Source organism: Bufo gargarizans, chromosome 5, assembly GCF_014858855.1.
Source record: "Bufo gargarizans isolate SCDJY-AF-19 chromosome 5, ASM1485885v1, whole genome shotgun sequence".
Lineage (NCBI taxonomy): Eukaryota > Metazoa > Chordata > Amphibia > Anura > Bufonidae > Bufo > Bufo gargarizans.
The window spans coordinates 14,125,825-14,151,483 of record NC_058084.1 but is presented as its reverse complement, the minus strand read 5'-3'; the positions used below and the strand labels follow the sequence as shown (position 1 = coordinate 14,151,483).

General features: G+C 45.6%; 1 protein-coding gene across 1 annotated transcript in view; it reads left to right on the top strand.

The window, feature by feature from the left end:
• The window catches only part of TRAPPC9 (trafficking protein particle complex subunit 9), a 488,202-nt gene that overhangs the window by 8,432 nt on the left and 454,111 nt on the right, over positions 1-25,659 (top strand). Inside the window, exons 4-9 of the mRNA XM_044293230.1 lie at positions 8,901-9,029; positions 10,687-10,713; positions 12,465-12,586; positions 14,037-14,162; positions 18,018-18,234; positions 21,970-22,113. Coding sequence (XP_044149165.1) covers positions 8,901-9,029; positions 10,687-10,713; positions 12,465-12,586; positions 14,037-14,162; positions 18,018-18,234; positions 21,970-22,113 — 765 coding nt within the window. The remainder of the gene's footprint in view (positions 1-8,900; positions 9,030-10,686; positions 10,714-12,464; positions 12,587-14,036; positions 14,163-18,017; positions 18,235-21,969; positions 22,114-25,659) is intronic.

The window sequence follows — 25,659 nt, the reverse complement described above, 5'->3', positions numbered from 1 at the left end:
CAGGTTTGAGAGTGTGTATTCCCTCTAGGGAGTCAGGATCTGGAATGGAAGAGAAAACTTGTGCACATATGTTAGACAATTGTTTACTCAGGGCAATCACATATTTAGCAACAGATTCATAATGCATTTGCAATTGCTGTGGGAAGTACTGTCCCATCCTAGGCCGTGTCCTAAACAAAATTTGGTGTGGAGGCCTAGGGGTGTGTCTAACTGAAAATAGTGCTATTGGCAGGCATTGTACCCAACTGAGCCCTGTCTCCCCAGTCATTTTCAGCATCTTGGACTTCAGTACCCCATTCAGTCGTTTGACTTTGTCGCCGCTTTGGGGTCTGTAGGGTGTGTGATAGGCTAAGTGTGACCCTACCATCTTCCAGACTTCTTGGGTTAATCTAGCAGTGAATGCTGTGCCCTGATCACTCTCAATGACCTCAGGTACTCCGAACCTACAGACAAGCTCCTGCATCAGTTTTTTGCAGTAGTGGTTGCTGTCTGGTTTCGGACGGGGTAGGCTTCTGGCCACCCAGAGAACAAGTCTATCACTACTAGCACATATTGAAACCCTTGGCACATTGGCATCTGGATGTGGTCAATTTGAATCCCTTGGAACGGGTACTAGGCTTTGGGGAGACATTTGCTTGGTGTAGGCTCAGGTCTTCCCGGGTTGCACTGCGCACAGATGAGGCAAGACTGAGTATGCCTCACCAGGACAGGGGTTATCCCTGGGGCCATTGTCTATTAGTTCTTTCATGATGGTCTTAGATTGGTGGGTGGGCCCATGAGCTATTGAAGCTATCAGAGGATAGAGAGCTTTGGGCAGAGATGCTCTCTTTCCTTGGGTCCACAGTCCAGATTCTTTCTCTTCTTGGGCTGACTCTTTTAGCCAATCCAATTTTTCTTGTGGCGTGGCCTGTTTCTGTATTTGTTTCAGGAGGTCCCATGTGATTTCTTCTTGTTCCAGGTCTTCCTGTGTTATCATAATCTGGTCTGACTGGACTCTTTCCTCTTTCACTGCTGCTTCCTTGGCTGCTTGATCAGCTAGGGCTTTTCCTCTGGCCTCAGAGGTGTCAGCTCGAGTGTGCCTGTAGATCAATAAAATCTTCAGATTCTCCAGTATACTCCCCCCTTGGAAGAGGAAGGAGTGCAGCAGGATGGAGGATGTGGCACCTCTGAATGGTGACATTATCTGGCAGAAGCAAACTACACGGAAGCCGGAGGTGGCGCTGTGCAGTGAGGTGTTCAGGTTGAGTCTGCTGGAGGATGGCAGAAATGTCATGGGGAGCCAGAATAGTGAGGGGATGACCTAGCACAACGTCAGATGTGACATTTAGAAGAGAGCTGGCAGCATGGATAGCTCTGACACAGGAAGGGGCTTCTCTGGCTACTGGGTCCAGTCTCTTTGTATGGTAGGACTTTGGGGTCCTTCAGGGTCACAGTGACTGGTGGGACATTGAGGTATCCAATATCCTGGGGTCCTCTGGCCCAGAGAGTATTGGGGATGAGGTGCAAAATGGTTTGCAGCGAATCCCCTTGCTCATATGAATCAGTGCAGAATTTTATTGTCAGACATCCGGCAGCCGTGGGTGTCACATAATTTGAGTGAAAACCACAAAGACCAAGAAGCGAGACAGTTTCTTATCAGAAAGAGGAGCTTAAACTAACACAGCAGAAACTAACATTTCTGTGAAAAGAAAAAAGGTGGGGGTCAACTGATCCCCCGCAGCTGTCCTGCAATGTGGTGGAATGATCTGCTATTTTAGCTTTTGTCCATTTCTGTAGTTGTTCTATAAAGAATTCTCCAGACTCATGATCCCGGGGGTCAAAGTTAGCACCTTTAAGTTCAGGGATGTGGATTTGATCCATTATCAGTGAGGAGTATTCACCTGTCTTGTTTTCCACTATACTTTGCAGGTCCGACCATGTGCACCCATAGGTTTGATGCACTTGGGACAGTTTCCTGAAAAAGGGCATGGGATGGGTCTCAGGGTCAGGCAGTAAATTCACTATGGTGAATAACTGTTGTGGGGTGAAAGACACACATTTTGGTGGTCCCTGTGGCCGGTTAAGTGCTAGGGCTTCTTTCAGTGTCTCAAGGTTTCCCTGCTCAATTTTTTGCAAGTTCTTTTGTAACTCTGTAATCTGACCCTGCAGTATTTGATCTTGTGAACGTCGTGATGGGCGCACGGTCATGGGTACAGTCCACTGTGGTGCCAGGGGTAAAGTTGGCGGATCACCGTAGTCTGTTGGGGTACCCCGCGGAGGAGTCTGCATATTACCCGGTGCATTTTGTATGCCCATTGTGGATTCTGCAGCACCATCTGCATCCCCCTGTTCTGCTTCATCAGGTTGCCCCCCTACCATTATAGGAGTAAGGGTGGCAGGTGAATGGGGTAGCATGAATGTACCGTCCGGGTTAACCATAGGGTACAAGGTAGTAGGAAGGGGCAAGGGTGACATAGGAGTGACGGGGGGGGTCCGGACCGAATGATATTAAAGGTCCGTTCATGGGCGTTGCCTGGGGACAAGATGGCGCTGTAGCTAACACGGGAAGTGATGGGACGTGCCGGGGAGTAGTTACCAAGGTGTGGTTTTGTGGGTGGGGAACCCCACAGGGAAGGCACGTATCACGGGAGGAGGGATTCTGTTGACCGCATGTTTTGCAGGTCCACCCACCTGCTTTCTTCCCGGCGCCATTATAGGGTGGTGGCTAGTCATGTATCAATGCAACACCAGGCTTACAGAAATATCTCTGTCTTTTCTCATCAAAATTTAGTTCCCCCCCGGTCTGTTCAAATTCTTTACTACAGTCCAACCACACACGGACCATGTCTGTCAATTAATCATCTTCTAACTTCCCCCTCTTCTCGTTTAACAACACTTGCCAGGTAGCACTACATAGGATGCCTCCTTTACAGACACCTTTAACTCTTCTCCAACTTACTTAATCCTTTTATGAAACGTTTGCCTCTCCTGTCCGCCACGTACTGTTCAGGTGAACAGTAACCCTTCGGGACACTTTCCTCATTTCCCATTATCTCTCGTACCTACTGAAGCCGCCTAAAGACCTCCTGTATAGAGTAATCACTGGACGCGAAGACCTTTTGAGTCCCGGTCAGCACACTCTGGGCTACCGCGAACCGCTCTCCACCCATCTGTGATCGTCCCCTTTATGGAGATTCGAGTCAGACACCGGGCTGAACTCCGATACAGGAACACAGGAGAACTCCGTGTCTCCGTCAGTGATACTTGTCAACAGGGTCTTCACAACTTATAGGCACAACACAGTACATCAAGACTTTAAGAAAACATATGGGGTTCTTACTTTCATGCCCTCGAGGACGTCCCAGACTGCTTCCGCACCCCTCCCTCAGACGAACACCAAGAGGCTACACCAGGGGACACTTTATAGGCAAGATGACTCAATTTTCCTACCTCATATCACGGGTTGCGATCCCGGTGTCCGTTAGTGCGCCTCTCCTCGTCTGGTCTCTGGGGGTACGGGAACAGAGGGTGCAATCCTCGAGCCCCACGATGGGCGCCAAAATTGTTCTGGTTCTGGCCAAGCTGCCAGTTCGATTTGATGTACTGCTCCAAATTAATTAAGATACGTGCACGGAGAGATCAGACAGACAACTCACTACATGGAGTTAATCAGGATCTCTGGTTTATTTCTGAAAACAACATGGGTTTCATGAGAGGAGGGAGTGAGGGGGGGGGGGTGAAAGATAAAGTATATATTTTCTATTGGCTATGAACTCTCTACTTTTCTGTAACCTTGACGGCCAGAGGAAATTCCTCCTCACTCCCCCCCCTTGTTCCTGGGTGAAATCGTTACTACTTCTTTCTTTGTAACTGCTTGCTTGAGCTGAACGGAAACCACAAAGAAACACATGATAAAAACACAAAGTAAGATTCTAGTTTATAGGTGTAGGCTGAATGCCTGGCCGCCATCTTAGCTCAACAAGCAAGTATCCATTTTGTATCTATAGTCCATAACACTATCTGGTCCTGTTCTGGACCTAGTTCCCACCGCCATTCCCTAATCAGAGTTCTTACCACTACAGCTGGATACATACGTCCGGTAGCGCTACTTTCCTTCCATAAGCGGCAGTCTTGCATTACCGCTCAATACCGCATTCCCTGTAGTTCCATAGCGAAGTCGTTTCACTGCTACTGGATTCTGTAGGTCCTGTCACATTCCCCTCCTTCCATAAGCGGAATATGTGCGCTCACCACTGGACCCTGTACAGCCTGTGGCATTGCCCTCCTTTCATAGGCAGAGTAATGTGATCACTGGATACGGTACAGCCTGTGGCATTGCCCTCCTTTCATAGGCAGAGTAATGGTATCACTGGATACGGTACAGCCTGTGGCATTGCCCTCCTTCCATAGGCAGAGTAATGGTACCACTGGACCCTGTACAGCCTGTGGCATTGCCCTCCTTCCATAGGCAGAGTAATGGTACCACTGGACCCTGTACAGCCTGTGGCATTGCCCTCCTTCCATAGGCAGAGTAAAGGTACCACTGGACCCTGTACAGCCTGTGGCATTGCCCTCCTTTCATTGGCAGAGTAAAGGTATCACTGGATACGGTACAGCCTGTGGCATTACCCTCCTTCCATAGGCGGAGTAATTGCACTAATACTGGTTATCATCTGTCCTTTTTGATTTCCCCCTCGCATCCTGTAGCTTTACCCTCCTTCCATTGGCAGAGTAGTTGCACAACCAGTAGTGCTTACACTACCAGTGGACCCAGTACATCTTGTCGGGTTTCCCTCTTTTCATCAGCGGAGTGCTTCCCTACCTCTGGAAGCTGTCCATCCTATTGCATTTTCCGTCTTTCTTAGGTCTCTTTCACACGAACGTGTGCGCTCCATGGCCGTAATGTGGACCGCATTCGCGGATCTGCAATACACGGGCACAAATCCGGAGATGAGGAAAAGAAGCACGGAACAGAACCCTACGGGAGCACTACGGAGTGTTTCCGTGGGGTTTCGTCCCGTACTTCGGTTCCGCAAGCAAAAAGATAGAACATGTCCTATCTTTTTGCGGAACGCCCGGATTGCGGACCCATTAAAGTTAATGGTTCCGCGATCCTCTGCGGCTGCCCCACGGTGGGTGTTCGTGCATTGCGGCCTGGATTGGTGTCAGGCGCCTACGTGGCAGCCTCTGTCTTCCACGTAGAACTGTAGCTGACAGGCGGTTGACTCAACACGCTCGGCGTCCATTCTCTGCCAGTAGTTGGTATTACGTCTGCTCTGCTTGCCACTTTCCTTCCTTCTCAAGTGGAAGATTGCGCTGGTACCATTTTCTTGGTGACTACTGCTGTTTGGCCTCATTCTCAGGGGGAGCCTCTCCTCTGGCCCTAGAGACCATAGTGTGCTATGGCCTCCCCCTATGAGGCATCCTGGCGCCGGCCATAGATTTTGTGGCTACTCCTGTTCCGTGGCCACTACTGTGGGACTCGCACTATTCCTCCTTCTAGGGGTGGAACCTTCTCGCTAGTTGTAGCTGTGATTGTGCCTACATTTCCTTCTCACAGGTGGCACTGTGCTCATGTTCTGCCATCACCGGGTGCGATAGGTCCTCCAGGCCTTATATGTATGGTGTACCTGAGGCGCTGGCCCTGTGGTGCGGTCATCTGCCCACACCATGACATGCTGCAGCTGGTCGGTTTGCTCACTTCTCGTGGGTATTAGTACGGTTTTCTGTGCATGGTATAACCTGCCGGCTTCGCGCCTTCTTCCCTTCACATGTGGTGCATCGGTGTCACGGCTGAGGATGGGGGAAACCCTCAGCCGTGTGTTAGAGGATGTCCGGTTGCTGCTTGGCCAGGACCACAGCATTAGGGAGCAGGTCACCTCCTATTGCGTCCCTAACGCTGACCCTGTCTCCTGTCAGTATGAGCCGACCTTGATGGTAGGAGGGCTCATACGCTGGAACCTAATAGTCCCTACAAGCCCTCAAGTCGGCCCTGACCTAGGAAACAGAGTAGGACAACCCACTCCTCCAAGACAGGGAGGAGCAGGAGTCCCAATGGCCAAGCAGTAGGGAAAAAGGGGAACACGAATGCAAACCAATGTATATGGCAGGCGCTGCACTAGTTCCAGCCACCTGCCACAGCCCTGCTGACTGGATCCGTGTGCAGGAAAACTGTCCACAAATAACAAACTCATCCACACACCGGAACCCAGATACATGGCAGCACAGAAATATACCAGAAAACATAGACCGAACATCACACAGACAAAGACAAACAGAACTTAAACATATGACCACAGTGGTGGCTCTCACAGGCAGATCAAATACACAGGAGGCTGCTCCAGCTAGCAGGGCTGAAGCAACCTACTGAAGCCTGCAAGAGACTCAGGCTATATAGGCCAAAAAGCCACACCCACCGTTCAACCACACCCAGTGACATCACACACACTGGGAAGGAAGTTAACCCTTCCAGCACACAGAAGGGAAAACACACATATAAGGGGAAGTGCACACAAAACATAATACACCGTGCACACAACACACACACCTAACAAAAAGGGAGTCAGGTGAGACCGCATGCCAGGGCAGCAAGCTGCCTAGCGACGCTCAGGCTGCTCTGCTGCAAAATACCACGCTTAGTTGCCTGCGGCAACCACAAGTGAGGCCACATACCAGCGGCCCTCACCCATGGTTGAATACCCATAGAAAACCGCAGGCAACCGCATGCGGTCAAGGAGTCACGGTCATGGGCATGGCCGTGACAATCGGTGACAGCATCAGCGTTGCCTCCTTGTGGTTTTGGGAAAGCACTTAATCAGTTTGCATGGCTCCCCTCCCCGGGTAGAGCGGTCGTACTGTCCTTGTTCTCACCCCTAAATGCTGGTTCCTTACTGAGCCTCATCAGCCTCTTCTCCCCTGCCGCAGGGCGAGTAGTTGCACTCTCTCCAGATGCTGTTTCTCCCTGCTCGGCCAGTTTCCATAGCCACTGAGTTCTCGTATGCCCCCTTTCTGCTGTAGAGTGCCTACGCGGGTGGGATTGGTTCTGTTACCAGTTTTATTCTGGGACTTGTGGTGTTCGGGGTCCACACTCCCTTCCTGTCGCAGTATTTATCCATCTCTGGTTCCTTCCGGACCGTTTTGTGCATTCCTCAGATAACCCCATTCTTTTCTTCTTTAGGTGGGTTGTTCCGCAGTGGCGGTCGACAGTGTCTGATGAGTTTACACAACCTTCATGTTTTCGTCCCTTTGGCCTAGGTGGTTTTTTTCTTCAGCTTCCGGTTAGGTCTACCAGCTCAGGCAGCTTTCCATGCCGTATCTGACGGCTTCTCTCCGCTCTTGTTCTGGAATTTAAGGTCCTCCTCTACTTATCACATTGGTGTTCCCCTTGGGGAACACTCTTATGCAGCGAACCCCTTGGCCCTGGGTCTGAAGCGGATGTTTTTGCTTCCGGAGGACACTTTTTTTCCTGCCAGGTTACTCCCCTCCTTTTTTGTGGTTTTGGTCGGCTTCACTGCCTTGTTCCTATTGACTTTCTTCACTCCCTCAAGAACTTTTTCTTGTGGGCCATTTTCATGCCTGTCATCCAGGTTCTCTAGCCCTGCCTTGTTCCTCATGTCCCGCTTGAGTAGTTTTTCTCTTCTGGCAGCCTGTTATGGTTTTGGGGCCTTGACTTCTGGCACCCCTACTTTGTCACATCTGCACTTCTCTGTCCCTTGATATTCCATTTTTTACTTCGTCTTCTTCCAATCCGTTTTCCCTCTGAGTGGTTCCCTTTTTCTTCTCTCACCATGTTGTGTCTGTTGATGGCTCTAGCGTGGTTTTTTCCTGGGGTTCTGACCCATGGATATCACTTCCTCAGAAGTCTTCTGGATCCAGGCTAGGTCATGTATCTTCTGCAGTTTCCTAAGCCGTGACTTATATTCCCTGGACTGTTCTTCTCCTGCCCAGCCGGAGCCTCTGCTGTTCAGCCGCTCTCTGGCTGGCCTTTTTGGGAATGGGTCTTCCTGGCCCTTTTCAGGGTTCCGGGCTGTGTCCTTCCCCAGCACATTTTTGTGCGGAGCATTCTGACCAGCCTTGGATTCGTTCTGGTCTTGTTCCCTCCCCATGGTACTGCTCTTTAACGTCCTACAGTCTTCTGTGTCCCCCCCAATGATACGAGCGATAAAATAGGATTTTTTTTTTGTGCTTACCTGTAAAATCCTTTTCTCGCTGAGTTCACTAGGGGACACGGCTCCCTCCCCGTAAGTACATTGCTGGCGCTCCTTGATGGGTACCTCCGGTTCTGGATTCTGACCCATCTTCGCCTGTCTTACTTTTTATTGTTTTCTGTTGGCCTCTCCTTGCTGCGCCTACTGCATTCATACAAACTGATCAGCTCAGGGTCTGCAGGAGGGGTATAACTAAGGGGAGGAGCTAACACTTTTTGCTTAGTGTCGCCTCCTAGTGGCAGCAGCTATACCCGTGGTCTTCTGTGTCCCCCAGTGAACTCATTTTACAGGTAAGCACAAAAAATCCTATTTACTCAGGAACGCTGCAACCGTTTTTCACGAGACGGGTATCATTTTAATCAGCAGGATAAACCTGACCAGACAGTATACTTCCTATAATAGTGTTGATCATGCTCTTTGAAACGTTCCTGCAGATTCAGACACGTGGGAGATATCCCAAGTTTCCATTAACTGGAAATGTCATCTTTAAGCCAGGAAATAAAGTAATTTAATGTAAAATCATGGCTGCTTCCAGGAGCAGCGCCACCCCTGTCTGTGGGTTGTTTCTGGTATTGCAGCTGCATTTAAATAAGTCGAGCTGAGCCGCAGTACCGCACACAACCGTAGGACACGTGTGATGCCGTTTTTAGTAAGGAAGCAGCCATGTTCTTCTAGTCCTTGGGCACGTTGTAATCGGTATGTCTTCTGCTGCAGCTGCTCTGGAAGGACTCTGTTCGGCGTCTGTGATACATCATTACCCGGCAGGAACAGGCGGGAAGACGGGGGCCCGCCGGACGCAGAATGTGGCCCCCTCTGCTGATGCTGGGAAGAGGCACAGACCAGGTATGATGGGGTGGAGCGGGGATTTTGTGTGGGGAGCAGCATTATTTCTACACATTAATACGCATTAGTCTATTGGGGGCTGGAGCCACCATTTCTAATGTGTGTGGGGAGCTCCCAGGGCTCCCGATATCGTCTCCGGCGAATTGAAAATTCCCCGATCCTTTTGTTCTCCCAGGAGAGAAGCAGCACCAGAGGTATCTGCCACTTCCTCCTGTCCTCCTACAATTGTACATAGATAGTCCTGCTCCCAGCTGAAGGTTTGTTACAATTGTATCCAGTCTAGACAATGCTCTGTGAGGTAAAGGCTCCATTCACACGTCCGCAAGTGTTGTCTGCACACGTTCCGCGAATGTGTGGAACGGGTGCGGACCCATTCATTCTCTAAGGGGACTGAATGGATGCGGAGAACACACTATGTGCTCTCCGCATCCACATTTCCGGAGCGCGGCCCCGATCTTCCTGTCCGCAGCTCCGGTAAAAAATAGCACTATGGACGTGTGAATGGACCGAAATACAGCAGCAGCCAGTGCATAGTTCTCTCTGCTAGTTTGTTACAATGTATCAGTCTGTTTAGGTCACAGAGAATTGTTTAGACTGGATACAATTGTAACAAAGCCTCAGCTGGGAGCAGGACAGGCTATGGACAGACTTACTGCCTCCGAATTTAAAAAAGGAGTCTTCTCTTAGACTGAAAATTGTGCTAAATTGTAACGCAAACCCTTTAGGCTATCAGGATTGTGTGCGGATTTTCCGCTCGGAAAAAAACACACCATAGGTCATGTACATTGTATTCTATGAGAAATTGAAATTCTCATGCACACGATGCAGATTTTTTTTCCGCGCAGATTTTGACCTACGGTGCGTATTTTAGGGTAAATGCACACGTTCAGGATTTATGTGCGGACAAACCCCACTGAAATCTGCAGGTGTGCGCAGGGAAATCCGTGCGGTCAATCCACATCAATTGTTGCAGATTTTACTGTCCCCATTTTCGTGAATTGAGAAAATCCAGAGGTCAAAATCCGCATGGAAAAAATCTGCATCATTTGCATGAGAATTTAAAATTCTCATAGAATACAATATACATGACCTACGGTGCGGATCCTGATCGTGTGCATTTAGTCTTAAAATCTGCAGCGTGTCAATTATTTTTATTTTTTTTGCTGACCGGATTTTCTCCATTCACTTCAATGGGGAGAGTAAAATCCTCAGGCAGAAAATCCAGATCAAATCTGCATGTAAATCCGCACCATCTGACGCAGATTGACCGCATGGATATCCCTGCGCACACCTGCAGATTGCGGATTGTCCTGAACGTGTGCATTTACCCTTGGCTAGGTCTTCAGTGTGTGATCACTGGGGGTCTGACTGCTGGGACCCCCAGAGCTCACAAGAAGCTCCAGTGAGTTGCATGGGACTGCTGAGTACCGTGCTGGGATATATTGGTCAGTCCCATAGAAGTGAAGCAGTGTCATGCATGCACGCCACCTCTCCATGTATGCAGGAAATTTGGGGATCTCTGGAGGCCCCAGCGGTCCTACTTTTATCACCAGTGTTGGATCAGGGGACGGGCCTGGAGATCTGCATTCTGGGAGCCATGATCGGATCATTTGTGACGTCTCTGACACTAAATCTTTCTTTCTCTTCATGTTCCTAGGTGCTCAGGAGGTTCTTATAGACCCAGGTAAGTGCACAAATCCCGTGCTCACTGTCGCCCCCTGCTGAGTAACCTGCGTATGCCCAGAAGAGCGGGGGAAGGGAGGTGACAAGCTCATTCCAGGTCCTGACTACAGGATTTCTGAATATCTTTACATCATACATTTGGTGGGCTAAAATGGCAACAGTCAGTACAGCGCCGAGGAATATGTTGGCGCCAACAAAGTAGCATAAATCGTAGAAATAAAGTAATAAAATAAGTATTAGCATTGTGCTGGAATCGGGGGCGCTCTTTGTATTTTTCTCCAATAATACAGTGTCGAAAGGGCTGGTCACTATAGGGGTATCTAATAGAGGTTGCCAAAAATGGACAGCCCCTTTAAGGATTATTACAGAGACATACATTTGCCCCAGAATGTGTTCCCACACCACCTGTTAAATGCAGTGAATTCATTGGCCAGTATGACATGAGCCTCTTTTATCGGGCAGGCTGAATCCCGTGTGTCATGCCCCGCCCCCTCTTCCTCTTGGCTGTGTAGCTTTTTTGGCCTGGCCTGGCATAGCAGAGAGAAGTTTTTGGCTAGGCTCATGCCGTGACACCCAGTACATTTCTTGTCACAGATAATTGGCATGGGAGCAGCTAGGTAATTTGGGTTGAGGAGGAGACCCATAAAGGGAATCCGGATAGGACGCAGGGCCCCCCAAGTGCGGGAGGTGCTGTGTAACAAGTGCTCTTGCATACCCACTGCTGGGGCCCTCTGCACCGGAGGAGAACCGACAGGTAAATTCCCATTAGGGCTCATGCACACGACCATATGTATTTTGTGGTCTGCAAAAAACGGATCCGCAAACAATACGGATGATGTCCGTGTGCATTCCTTATTTTGCAGAACGGAACAGCCGGCCCCTAATAGAACAGTCCTATCCTTGGCCGTAATGCGGACAATAATAGGATATGTTTTATATTTTTGCGGAACGGAAACGGAATGCACACAAAGTAACTTCTGTTTTTTTTCGCGGACCCATTGAAATAAATGGTTCTGCATACGGTCCGCAAAAAACCCCGGAATGGGCACGGAAAGAAAATACGTTCGTGTGCATGAGCCCGTAACATCAGTAGGCAGATGCAAAAAGTCCTCTAGAAGAAGAGCGTCTCCCTGCAGCAGCTCTCAGCCCTAGTCTATAGAAGAGGGTCCCAATCGAGGGACCTCCCTCTAATACGTCTGGATACCCCGGTGTGACTTATGGAAAGGGACTGTCTGACGTACGCAACCACTTAAAGGGGTTGTTTCAGGATAGGCTTTAAATATCAGATTGTTTGAAAGGCATTGTTCATGATTTTACTCTTGATGGCCTATCCTCAGGATGGGAAATCAATTTCAGGTTAGCGGCCGTCTGACACCCCACAACCGGTCCGATCAGCTATTTCAGGGACGCTCCTGCTCCAGAGCTACACAGGTGCATCCATTGTGTAGCTGGTTACTGCAGTATTCTCCTCAATGGGAGCAACGCTGCAGTAACCAGCTCCAACCACTACACATTGGACGGAGCTGTTGTAGTTTTGGCACTGGAACTACTCTGAAATAGCCGATTGGCGGGGTTTGGGGTGTCGGTTCCCACCCCCGCCCACACACACTCCAATCTGAAATTGGTGGCCTACCCTAGGTCCTCAATAGTAAAATCCTGGATAATGCTTTTAAAACCGAGAACTATAGAACTGCACATAGTCTGAGATGACATAAGACTGCAGTGGTCCTTTAATGATGTCCATATTTCCAGGCGCTCTTTCCGCCAACGGGATAAACATGGACGCCAGCACAGAGATTGGACGTGCGAAGAACTGCCTGAGCCCTGACGATATCATCGAGAAGTACAAGGAGGCCATTTCTTACTATGAAAAGGTGCGTTCTATTTCTATTCTTTCAATGTAAAGATCGAAAGCTCCTATTCAGTGACTGCAAGCAGAGATCTTGAAAATTGGGGAATTCATGCACAAAATTGTATCTGAAAACTGCAAAACTTGATTGCCCGACTTTAATGTCTCCATAGAAGGCCATCATTATTGGTACATGTGAGTGCGAGATCTTAACCCCTTAAGAACACAGCTGTACATCCATAGGCGAAGTTTGGTATTTAAATATGGCGCCCACTGCACTCGCAGGGCAGAAACTCGCTGCCATTGTCTGCATTCAGCGATCACGCCAGTCTCATACATTTAATTCTTCAGATGCCATTGTCAAAAGTGACCACGGCATCTGAGCAATGAAAATGTGGGAGCCACTAGCTCCTGCCCCGATAAGGCTTCCCCTGACTGAGATCGGGGAAGCTTTTACATTGCGGTGATAGGCTGGAGCCTGTTTGAGCCTCCTATACCTATTTATTATTTTTTATTATTAAAGCGCCATTCATTCCATGGCGCTGTACACATGATAAGCGGTGCACATACATAACAATAACAACAATAAGCATGAACAAGACGCGTTACAAACTGGTACAGAAGGAGAGAATATACCTATCACTGGTATATTCCAATACAGGCCTGCAGGTGGCAGCACTGCATTGGAATATACTGATTGCTACCGGTATATACTGTAATGGATAAAAATGTATTACAGAATGCAAAGGGCAATCTAATGATTGCTTGTTGTAATCACCTAAACAAAAATAAAAGTTGGTTTTTTAAAATATATAAAAAAATCTAAAAGTACAAATCACCCCCTTTTCCCCAAAATTAAAATATAAATAATAAAAAAAAACATCATAGGCATCGCCACGTCTGAAACTGCCTGAACAATTAAAATATAATTTTTTTTTATCCCATACAACAAAAGGAAAAAAATTTAAGAATGGCAAAATCAATTTTTTGTCACTTCACCTCCACAATTTCTTTTTTATAAAAGGAACAGATCGCCCCGCAAAAAATTAGCCCTCACATAACACTATAAATATAAAAAATGTTATGGGGGTCAGAAAATGGCGATAAAAAGAAAAATGATATAAATGTGGTATCCTTGTAATCGTACTGACTCAGAGAATGAAGAGCACAGGTCAGTTTTACCTATTAGGGAACTTTTTAAAAACAAAACCTGTAAAACTGTGGCAGAATTGCGTTTTTGGAATTTTTTCCAGCTTCCTACTACATCGTCTGCACTATTAAATGGTGCCAATACAACTCGTCCCGCAAAAACCAAGCCCTTATACGGCTATGTGAATAGAAAAATAAAAAAACTATGGCTCTGGGAGGGCAGGGAATGAAAATCGAAAATGTGAAAACAGAAAGTCACCCTGTCCGGATTTGGGGGTGGAGTGTCTGTGATGGCGCCTCTTTATCATCACGTGTGTCTTCTTCAGTCCAAGCCGGCCGGAGTGATCGAGCTGGAAGCCTGTGTGAAGGCCGTCCGGGTCCTGGCCATACAGAAGAAGAGCATGGAGGCCTCAGAGTTTCTGCAGAATGTGGTCTACATCAATCTGCGCCAGGTGAGCTGATGTTTCGAGAATTCCTCCAAGGCTGCGTCCGCGCTTTACAGGAGATTTGCAGCACTTTAAATTGAAGCAGATTTAAAGGCTAGGTTGACTTTATGATAATTTTTAATGGCTCTATAATAAAAATGATTTGAAAGTGAATTGGCACAGTCTAGATGAGAGATCTTGTACCGTTTTGTGTATACAGCGCCTGTGCAGAGCTATGCGTCTTCAAGGCTACTGACTACCAACAGATCCTGTGTAGTCTGATCTGGCAGTCGTGTGCTCCTCTCCCTCACCTCCTCCCTCTTCTACTGTCTGAAGGTTATCAAGAAGAGGAGGTAGTGACCGCGTGGTCAGACTACACAGACTTTGTTTGTGGTCTGTAACCATGGAGACACACGGATCCGCATAGGAGCTGTCTGCACAAACTAATAAGATCAAGACTATTTGTAAAGTTGCCTTTTAAAGAGGACCGGTCACATATCCTGACATGCCTGTTTTAATAGTTTAACGCCTTCCCTGTGTAATAACAATTCCAGAGCATCTATTCTTATGACTCTATGTTGTGCCGTTCCCTTATTATTCCTGCTAGAAGTTTTTAATGAATTGCTAGCAGTCTGCAGTAAGGGTACAGAGGGGAGGTAACCTGTGGGGGGGGTGTCCCTGCACCATCTCACTATCCAATCAGTTCTCCCATTGTCAGTCTGTGCAGGTACACCCCCCCAACAGGTTACCACCCCTCTGTACCCTTACTGCAGACTGCTAGCAATTCATTAAAAACTTCTAGCAGGAATAATGAAGGAATTACACAACATGGAGCCGTAAGAATAGATGCTCCAGAATTGTTATTACATGGGGAATGTTTGAAGCTATTAAAATAGATGTGTCAGGAGCGGTGACGGGTCCTCTTTAAAATAAAAAAAAATGGTTGCAAAGGATTCATAAAAAAGAAAAATCTGTGAGGTTGTGTTTAGGTCTGAACAGGGTTTTAAACCTCAAGATGTAAATAAGGACATTATTGTTCACTGATGGCCAGCAGAGATCTTATAGATGGAGAAAAATTGAAACACAATGTGTACTAAACTGTTATAAATGTATAATTTTCTTGCATTTTCCCTGCTGCAGCCGGACAATCCCTTGTAGTGCAGTGGCCACTTGTTTACAGCTGCTGTGATCACATTTGGCCACTAGATGGCGATAGAGCTTTATAATTGTATATGATTACACAGTGACTCTTGTATATTTATATATCTCTAGTTTAGTGAGTTATAGTTTACTTAAAATTAAAATTGTTTTTAATAAAATTTTTGCAAAAGTTACCTAAATCAGGAGACATAATAGTGTATGGTAAGAATATTCCTATAGAAAACAAGGGCAAACTTATGTACACTCAATGTAGGCAGCTATTCCTCTCCACCCTCTATACAACATGCATGTATTTTTAATATGGACAGGATGATAACCCAGACTCCTCGAAAACAAGGTATCGGGCAGGTCAAAATCTAACATACCAAATCCTTCTTTTCCAAGGCAGATGTTGGTGGACACTCTGGACGCTATGAACACCTTAATTATTTTTTTTTACAGGTCTTTATTAAAAATGTTTAGCCCCTTTCTCTGTACAGCCTTAAGATTCTCAAGTACCAGGCTCTGTGCTTATACTGTTTCCTGTCAGGCAGCTCAGCTAATGGCTCCTTATTAGTGTTGAGCGAACTTGTGTTTTAAGTTCGGGTTATCGAAGTATCCCGTTATGGATTCTAAATTCCGTTATGGTCCGTGGTAGCGGAATCCATAACGGAATACTTAGATAACCCGAACTTTAGACGTCAAACTTAAAACACAAGTTCGCTCAACACTACCCCTTATCTCTGATCCCCTGACAGCTCATAAACACTCATTATAGCTCAATTCTTAAGTTACTGGTAAGAATATGGCATAGATAAGTGTTTATGAGCTGTCAGGAGATCAGAGATAAGGGGTATACATAGCCAGGAAAGTGAAAGTAAGATGCTCACAGCTAGGCAAAGTTAACCCTTTATATGCAGGAGTTGGATGTGCGATAAAGTTCTGTTTTTCTCCCCTTGATATATGCAAAGTTAACCCTTTGACAAAAGCTGCTGAAAATTTTGAATAAAGACCAATTGAAAAAAAATGTTTTTTAGCTGAAAATGAGTGGCCTTTCAGTCTCCCCGTCTCTGCAGACTGTTCTGTCTCCTCCGACAGTAGACCTGCTCGATCTGCTGCATCCCAAATTCTTTGCATGTCAATTTTTGCGCAGTTTTGCCTCACGATGACATATTTTAAAGGGTCACTAAGTTTTGGTAAAAAAAAAATTGTGTAGAGACATGCAAAAAGTGTTGATCGGTGGGGACTGAGTGCTGAGATCCCTACCGATTGCTAGAACGAGAAGAGAAGGGCGTTCATATCGCACTCTGTCTCCTATCTGCAGAGGACGGAACCGAGACGGGGCCATAGGCTTCAAATGAGACCGCCTCCTGCAGCGGAGAGAGAGAGAGAGATGCGTGATATGCTAGCTCTTCTCTCTCCTCGTTCTAGGGATCGTGGGGGTCTCAGCACTGACACCCACCCATCACAACGTTTAGTACCGTATGTCTCTATGATATCTCATATTAAAAATCTTACGTAAAGTCAGTGACCCTTTAAGCCACAACCCTTTTCTAGAACATGAAAAATGTGTCTAAAACACAATAAATCCGCCACACTAGTTCTTTGCCACAAATTGAGCCGGAATTCTGGCGCATTTAGTCTAGTAAATCTCCCCCCTTGTGGTTGGTATGAAAAAGTCAATTGTGCACAAGATACACTAGGGGGAGCTCTGCCCATAGCAAACTCTCCAACAACCCACATTTTGGTGGGGCAACCTCATGACTGGGAGCGGCGAAATAGAAGAGTTTTATACAAATACCACCCACATTTTGGGAGTAGTCCAGGCGATACAGGGGCGGGGCTTATCGGCTATGGACACCCTAAGGGCATTATTCTCATTTTGGGCTAAAAATTTTTTTTTTGTTTTTGGTTGGTCTTCAGTTTTCAGCAGTTTTTGTGATACATGGGATTAAATAAGTCTATTTGCAGACTGTTGCTCCTGAGTGCAATCATCTGACGGCTCTTGTGAAGCTTTATCACCGATCTACTGGCCTCATTAACACCCATTTAAGCCATATTCTTATCAGTTTAGTTATAATAAGTGTTTATTTAATCAGGAGGCCAGAAATAAGGCTTCACATGAGCTGTCAGCTGACGGAGCACAGGAAGGATAGTCTTTAAACAGACTGATTACTAGTCTTATGTATCACAAAAACTGCAGATTTTTTTTCAAATAAAGACCAATAAAAAAAAAAATTTTTTAGCCCAAAATGAAAAAAATGCAATCGCAAAACTTTGCTGTGAAGGTGTCCATTGCCTTTAAATCTGCTATTGTTGGTAATGATCATTCCCTAACCCTGCTTTCACACCTGAGCGTTTCTCAAACGCGCGTTTTACGCGTGTTTTTGTCGCGCGTTTTTATGCGCGTTTTTTGTAATAGTAAACGCGCGTTTGTGTGATTGACTGCAGTGTCCTAACGCACGTCAAAACGCCCCAAAGAAGCTCAAGTACTTGATTATGCGTCGGGCGTTTTACAGCGCGATCGTACGCGCTGTAAAACGCCCAGGTGAGAACCATTCCCATAGGGAAGCATTGGTTTTCATGTGTTGAGCGTTTTACAGCGCGTTTGAACGCGCTGTAAAACGCTCAGGTGTGAACTTAGGGTTAGGGTTTTCAGACTACCTCAGACTCTCATTGACAGAGCAGCCAAGCTGGAGACACTGTCCATAGCTTTGCCCAGAACTTTTCTTCTTGTTGTAGCTTTCAGAGGAGGAGAAGATCCAGCGATACAGCATCCTCTCTGAGCTGTATGAACTCATTGGCTTCCACCGAAAATCTGCTTTCTTCAAACGGGTGGCTGCCATGCAGTGCGTAGCCCCCACCATCCCAGAGCCCGGGTGGAAGGCATGCTACAAGCTCCTCCTGGAGACATTGCCCGGCTACAGCTTATCTCTGGACCCTAAAGACTTCACCAAAGGTAAAACCCTCATCTCTGATGTCCTCCTGTTCATTTAGAACATAGCGCCACTTTTGGAAGAGCACACTATGGGTTAATTCTGTGTGTAACCTGTTCTTTAGGCTACATGCACAAGAACGTATTTTGTTTCCGCGTCCATTGCGTTTATTTGCGGTTAGGATGCGGACCCATTTATTTCTATGGAGCTGTTTAAAAATGCGGGTAGTCAACCGTTTGTTTTTTCCACGCCCGTTCTCCGTGGTTCCATTCCGCAAAAAAAATAGAGCATGTCCTATTCAATGGATTCCTAAGGATAGGCCTATACAATGGATCCGCAAAAAAAAAAAAACGGATGCAATCCGGACGTCATCCGTTGTTTTTTTTTTTTTGCGGATCGCAAAACACATACAGTCGTGTGCATGTAGCCTTATATTGTACCTTACTCTAGTCACATCCAGAGCTGCATCCAGAATTCTGGTGGCTGAAACTACTGTTTTACCTACTGTAAAGCAGCACAATAAGTACATTGAGTGAGTAGGGAGAGGAAAACTGGAAAGACAGAATTATGACTGCAGCTTTGGATGTGAGTGGAGTTTAGCCTACGCTCTATGCAATATAAGTGGAGTGGTTTATACAGACCTCTCTGTGGGTCGTATATGGTATCGCGTTAAAACGAATCTATAGACATGTGTGGCGCTGTTTTTGAAAGATAGCGGCCATGGTTTTCAAATGCTGGTAGCACCAGGAGCTGGTAGAGCGGGACTAATTTTCATTTATGACAGACAACCCCTTTAAAAAGAAGACCCCTATATAACTGAAATCTCTGGCGGACTAATAACCTGAGTGCAGAGCAGAGTAAACGTAAGATTGAGGTTAATAAAGAGAGTTAAAAATGATATTTAAATAAGAATAACATAGAAAAAAATGCAAAAAATATATACAACTAGACATTAAGCCCGTTACAATAACAGGCGCTAGAACAGTAGTGCATAAACATTAGGAACAGTCTATATTAAATGGCAAGGGAACTTGACCACACTGGTGCCTGTGGCTGGTTGCCGAGACTGGTGGCTGAGGCTGATACTGCTGGCACGGACTGGTGGCTGTGGCTGAGACTGCTGGCACGGACTGGTGGCTGTGGCTGAGACTGCTGGCACGGACTGGTGGCTGTGGCTGAGACTGCTGGCACGGACTGGTGGCTGTGGCTGAGACTGCTGGCACGGACTGGTGGCTGTGGCTGAGACTGCTGGCCCGGACTGGTGGCTGTGGCTGAGACTGCTGGCACGGACTGGTGGCTGTGGCTGAGACTGCTGGCACGGACTGGTGGCTGTGGCTGAGACTGCTGGCACTGACTGGTGGCTGTGGCTGAGACTGCTGGCACTGACTGGTGGCTGTGGCTGAGACTGGTGGCTGTTTTTTGTGATGTAAGTTGGCGATTGTGTTAGGTAGGGTAGAATTTTTTGCGGGTTGAGATGACGGTTTGATTGGTACCATTATGGGGCACATATGACTTTTTGATTGCTTGGTATTACACTTTTTGTGATGTAAAGTGATAAAAAATAGATTTTTTGGGCACATTTAAAAAAAAAATATATATATATTTTTTTAATGGTGTTCACCAGATGGGTTGGATCACATGCTGTTTTTATAGAGCAGGTCGTTACAGACATGATGATACCTAATATGTGCATTTTTTAAAAACTTTATTTTATTCAAAGCATGTTTGAAAAAAAAAAGGTTTTGTGTCTCCATTTTCCGAAAGCCATATTTTTTTTACATTTTTTTGGATGATTGGCTTATGTAGGGGCTAATTGTTTGTGGAATGAGGTCACGGTTTGACTGGTGCTATTTTTGGATACATATGACTTTTGATCACTTTTTATACCATTTTTGGGGAATTGCGGTGGGCAAAATTGCAATTCCATCATAGTTTTTCTTTTTTTTTTATGGTGTTCACCATGCGGTAAAAGTTACATGATCCTTTTATAGATCAGGTCCTTACGGACGTGGCGATACCAAACATGTTTAGTGTTTTTTTTTTTTTTTTTTTTTAACCAATTATCTGTGGATATAGGAATGTTTTTTTTTTTTACATTTTTTGGACCCAGACCCACTTGGTTCTTGAAGATCCAGTGGGTCTGATGACTTACAATACACTGCAGTACACTATATAGTTCTGCTGCGCATTCAGGCTGCAGGGAAACTTGTGTGTAGCGCTGTGTCCTGATTGGACGCCGCGTCGCGCATGCCCAGTGCAAAACTGGTGGCACACACACGGACACAGCGCACTCACACAGGGATTTATTATATTCGATATAATTAAAAAAATAAATAAAAGATTTACAATAAAAAAAAATGCTAAACAAATAGAAAACCAGATAAAACTGTGTTTTGAAGGGTTTTTCCGGAACTTTGATATAGAGGACTTATCCTCAAGGAATTTCGTTACAGATTCCGTTATAACGGAATAAAACAGAATTCGATGACTGAATGCAAAACGGAAACCTTTAGAGGCATTCCTTTTTGATCCGTCGTAATAGAAGTCTACGGCCAAGAATAACGGATTGTCTAGTTTCCGTTATGCAGGACGGAAAACAGTCCTGCACCGATCTGACAGTGATGACCTAGGCCAGATAAAAATAGAAAGAAATAATATGGAAAATTGTTTTAATATAAAATACAAAAAACAGATGAATAATAAATACTTTAAAAATAATTATTTAATAAAACCATGAATAAAAAACTAAAAGGATTTAAAAAAAGTTAAAAAGTAAAAAATAATCCAAAAAGAATAATGAGAAGACGACATAAGTTGGTTCCTTGTCCCGGTGGTTTCTCTTGCACCTTCCGTCACTGTGTTTGTCCGTGGAGACCTGCGCGCACAGATATTTCGCCGGCGTTCTCCGCGCTTTGTGATCTCACTTAGGAGCGTTGAATGTTCTCCTTTGTCAGTGACTTTAAAGCCTCGTCTTGGCCGCTCTCCCTATTTTTTTTTTTTTCCCCATTTTTTTCCCTTTTTTTTTTTTTTTTTTTTTCCAGGCACAACTTGCTGAAATATAAAGGCTTTTTATAAATCTGCGTTTAATATTTTAATTTCATTCTGTGGTCGCCGGCAGCAAAGCTTTCAGTGACTGCAGCGCGGCGCCTAATCTGCAAAACAAAAGCCAGGAACAGAAAAGAATAGGAAAAGTCTTCTCTTCTGTCACTCTGCCTGATGTGAGCGACGGGGAAAAAAAAAAAAAAAGTGAGCGCAGCTCCGGAGAAAATTAATTCTGGATTATCAGGGTAGAAAAGCCGGATGGATGGTAAAACTTATTAAGATGTTCAGTGCGGTGGAACTGAGCCAAGGAGCAGGCTGCTGCGCGAGGCGTCTAACCAGCCGAAATTTGGGGAATAAATTGGGATTGTTTTTAGTCTTTGTCGCTTTTTTTCTCAAAATTTAATTGAAACGAGGTTGAATTTATTAAAATATCTATAAACGTGATTTCTACCTAGAGACCTGGCAGTAGATCACTGTTGTACTACAACTCCCAGTTATCCCCTCCTGTAAGTATACTTCTCTGGCCACTATGATGGCAGCTGCCAGGCTCCACTAGGGGGAGCTATTCCCATTAACTTTCGTACAAAGTGTTATGATCTCCCCCTAGTGGTGGTAACAAACAGTAAAGATTTTATCATTATTTTACGGTCAGCATTGTCTTTTACTGTAATTTATATAACGGGGATGATGGACGTTTCGTGTTTCCTTCTTTCTAGGTGCGCACAGAGGATGGGCGGCTGTGCAGATGCGATTATTACACGAGCTGGTCTACGCCTCCCGGAGGATGGGCAACCCCGCTCTGTGTGTTCGGCATCTGTCCTTCCTCCTGCAGACTATGTTGGACTTCCTGTCTGACCAAGGTACGTGTCCTTTTGTATTTTTCGTTTTGAAAAATGATTAGTCTCGTCCGGATATGGCTATTTATATCATGCCGGATTAAATGGATTTTTGCTGGGTAGTTTGGTGCAGCTGTGTTTGTGTCCGCACTAAAGATGGGCGAATTGATTGGAGTAGTGGTGCAGGCGCAAGATTGACAGGTCCTGAAAAACTCTGCTGAAAGGATCGGTTCGCTCTTCACTAGTCGGCACCGACTTCAGAGACTTTGTTGCAGTTTTCAGACAGTGTGTCCTGGTTTGGGATATTCGATTTTCTGCTTGTTTCACATCTGCATTTGACAGATCCAGGAGACTCTTCCAGCTGGGAACAACCTGCCGGATCCATCACTGCCGGGCGCGGCCCCTTTAACTATAATGGGACTGGCAGAGATCTGGCGGAAACCTGGAAAATATGCAGAGAATCGGCCGGATGAAAACTGATGCACACAGCGGTGTCTGTCCGGCCGATTCTCACCATGTTTGCTGGGTTGCAGCCGGATCTCCGCCAGCCCCCATTATAGAGAAGCTAGCCTTACTGTCAAACTCTTGTGTTTGTGAGCGGCCGTGGGCTAATGACTAGTCACACCTGCCGACATTCCTGCAGCAGTTTTTTTTTTTTTCCTTCATTAAAAATTAAAGTAGACCTGATAATTTCATTTACATTAACATTTTGAAATATGTTTACTTACTATTTTACCTGTGCTGAGATCTGAGTACTTCTCCCCGAAGGTGCACTACTGAAAGATTCTGATGTCCTCTGCTTATTCTTGTCATGTGCAGTGGTGTTGTAGACTCCTCCAGCAGAATAGTGAGTGCAGCTCTGGAGTATAATGCAGGATGTAACTCAGGTTCAGTACAGGATAAGTGATGTATGTACACAGTGACTGCACCAGCAGAATAGTGAGTGCAGCTGTGGAGTATAATACAGGATGTCACTCAGGATCAGTACAGGATAAGTAATGTAATGTATGTACACAGTGACTCCTCCAGCAGAATAGTGAGTGCAGCTCTGGAGTATAATGCAGGATGTAACTCAGGTTCAGTACAGGATAAGTAATGTATGTACACAGTGACTCCTCCAGCAGAATAGTGAGTGCAGCTGTGGAGTATAATACAGGATGTCACTCAGGATCAGTACAGGATAAGTAATGTATGTATACAGTGACTGCACCAGCAGAATAGTGAGTGCAGCTCTGGAGTATAATACAAATGTAACTCAGGATCAGTACAGGATAAGTAATGGATGTACACAGTGACTGCACCAGCAGAATAGTGAGTGCAGCTCTGGAGTATAATACAGAATGTAACTCAGGATCAGTACAGGATAAGTAATGTATGTACACAGTGACTGCACCACCAGAATAGTGAGTGCAGTTCTGGGGTATAATGCAGGATGTAACTCAGGTTCAGTACAGGATAAGTAATGTAATGTATGTACACAGTGACTGCACCAGCAGAATAGTGAGTGCAGCTCTGGAGTATATTACAGGATGTAACTCAGGATCAGTACAGGATAAGTAATGTATGTACACAGTGACTGCACCAGCAGAATAGTGAGTGCAGCTGTGGAGTATAATACAGGATGTCACTCAGGATCAGTACAGGATAAGTAATGTAATGTATGTACACAGTGACTCCTCCAGCAGAATAGTGAGTGCAGCTGTGGAGTATAATACAGGATGTCACTCAGGATCAGTACAGGATAAGTAATGTAATGTATGTACACAGTGACTCCTCCAGCAGAATAGTGAGTGCAGCTGTGGAGTATAATACAGGATGTCACTCAGGATCAGTACAGGATAAGTAATGTATGTATACAGTGACTGCACCAGCAGAATAGTGAGTGCAGCTCTGGAGTATAATACAAATGTAACTCGGGATCAGTACAGGATAAGTAATGTATGTACACAGTGACTGCACCAGCAGAATAGTGAGTGCAGCTGTGGAGTATAATACAGGATGTAACTCAGGATCAGTACAGGATAAGTAATGTATGTACACAGTGACTGCACCAGCAGAATAGTGAGTGCAGCTCTGGAGTATAATACAAATGTAACTCGGGATCAGTACAGGATAAGTAATGTATGTACACAGTGACTGCACCAGCAGAATAGTGAGTGCAGCTCTGGAGTATAATACAGGATGTAACTCAGGATCAGTACAGGATAAGTAATGTATGTACACAGTGACTCCACCAGCAGAATAGTGAGTGCAGCTCTGGAGTATAATACAGGATTTAAGTCCGGATCAGTGTAGGATAAGTAATGTATGTACACAGTGACTGCACCAGCAGAATAGTGAGTACAGCTGTGGAGTATAATACAGGATGTAACTCAGGATCAGTACAGGATAAGTAATGTATGTACACAGTGACTGCACCGGCAGAATAGTGAGTGCAGCTCTGGAGTATAAGACAGGATGTAACTCAGGATCAGTACAGGATAAGTAATGTAATGTACACAGTGACTGCACCAGCAGAATAGTGAGTGCAGCTCTGGAGTATAATACAGGATGTCACTCAGGATCAGTACAGGATAAGTAATGTATGTACACAGTGACTCCACCAGCAGAATAGTGAGTGCAGCTCTGGAGTATAATACAAATGTAACTCGGGATCAGTACAGGATAAGTAATGTATGTATACAGTGACTGCACCAGCAGAATAGTAGTGAGTGCAGCTCTGGAGTATAATACAGGATATAACCTAGGATTAGTACAGGATAAGTAATGTCATGTATGTACACAGTGACTGCACCAGCAGAATAGTGAGTGCAGCTCTGGAGTATAATACAGGATGTAACTCAGGATCAGTACAGGATAAGTAATGTATGTACACAGTGACTGCACCAGCAGAATAGTGAGTGCAGCTCTGGAGTATAATACAAATGAAACAGGATCAGTACAGGATAAGTAATGTATGTACACAGTGACTGCACCGGCAGAATAGTGAGTGCAGCTCTGGAGTATAATACAGGATGTCACTCAGGATCAGTACAGGATAAGTAATGTAATGTATGTACACAGTGACTGCACCAGCAGAATAGTGAGTGCAGCTCTGGAGTATAATACAAATGTAACTCGGGATCAGTACAGGATAAGTAATGTATGTACACAGTGACTCCACCAGCAGAATAGTGAGTGCAGCTCTGGAGTATAATACAGGATTTAAGTCAGGATCAGTGTAGGATAAGTAATGTATGTACACAGTGACTGCACCAGCAGAATAGTGAGTGCAGCTCTGGAGTATAATACAGGATGTAACTCAGGAACAGTACAGGATAAGTAATGTAATGTATGTACACAGTGACTGCACCAGCAGAATAGTGAGTGCAATGAAAAAAAGGGGGGTCAGTCAGCACATCCCAATGCTCTGATGCACGTTGCTGTTGCTGAAAACACAAAGTAGAAAATACAATACAACAGCACTCTTCAAACTAAATAAAGTACAAATAAGTATTCTAATGCTACGTTTATTATGTAAATTAGAGATGCTTGGCAAATACATTTTGTACCAAATTTTTCGGCCCGTCT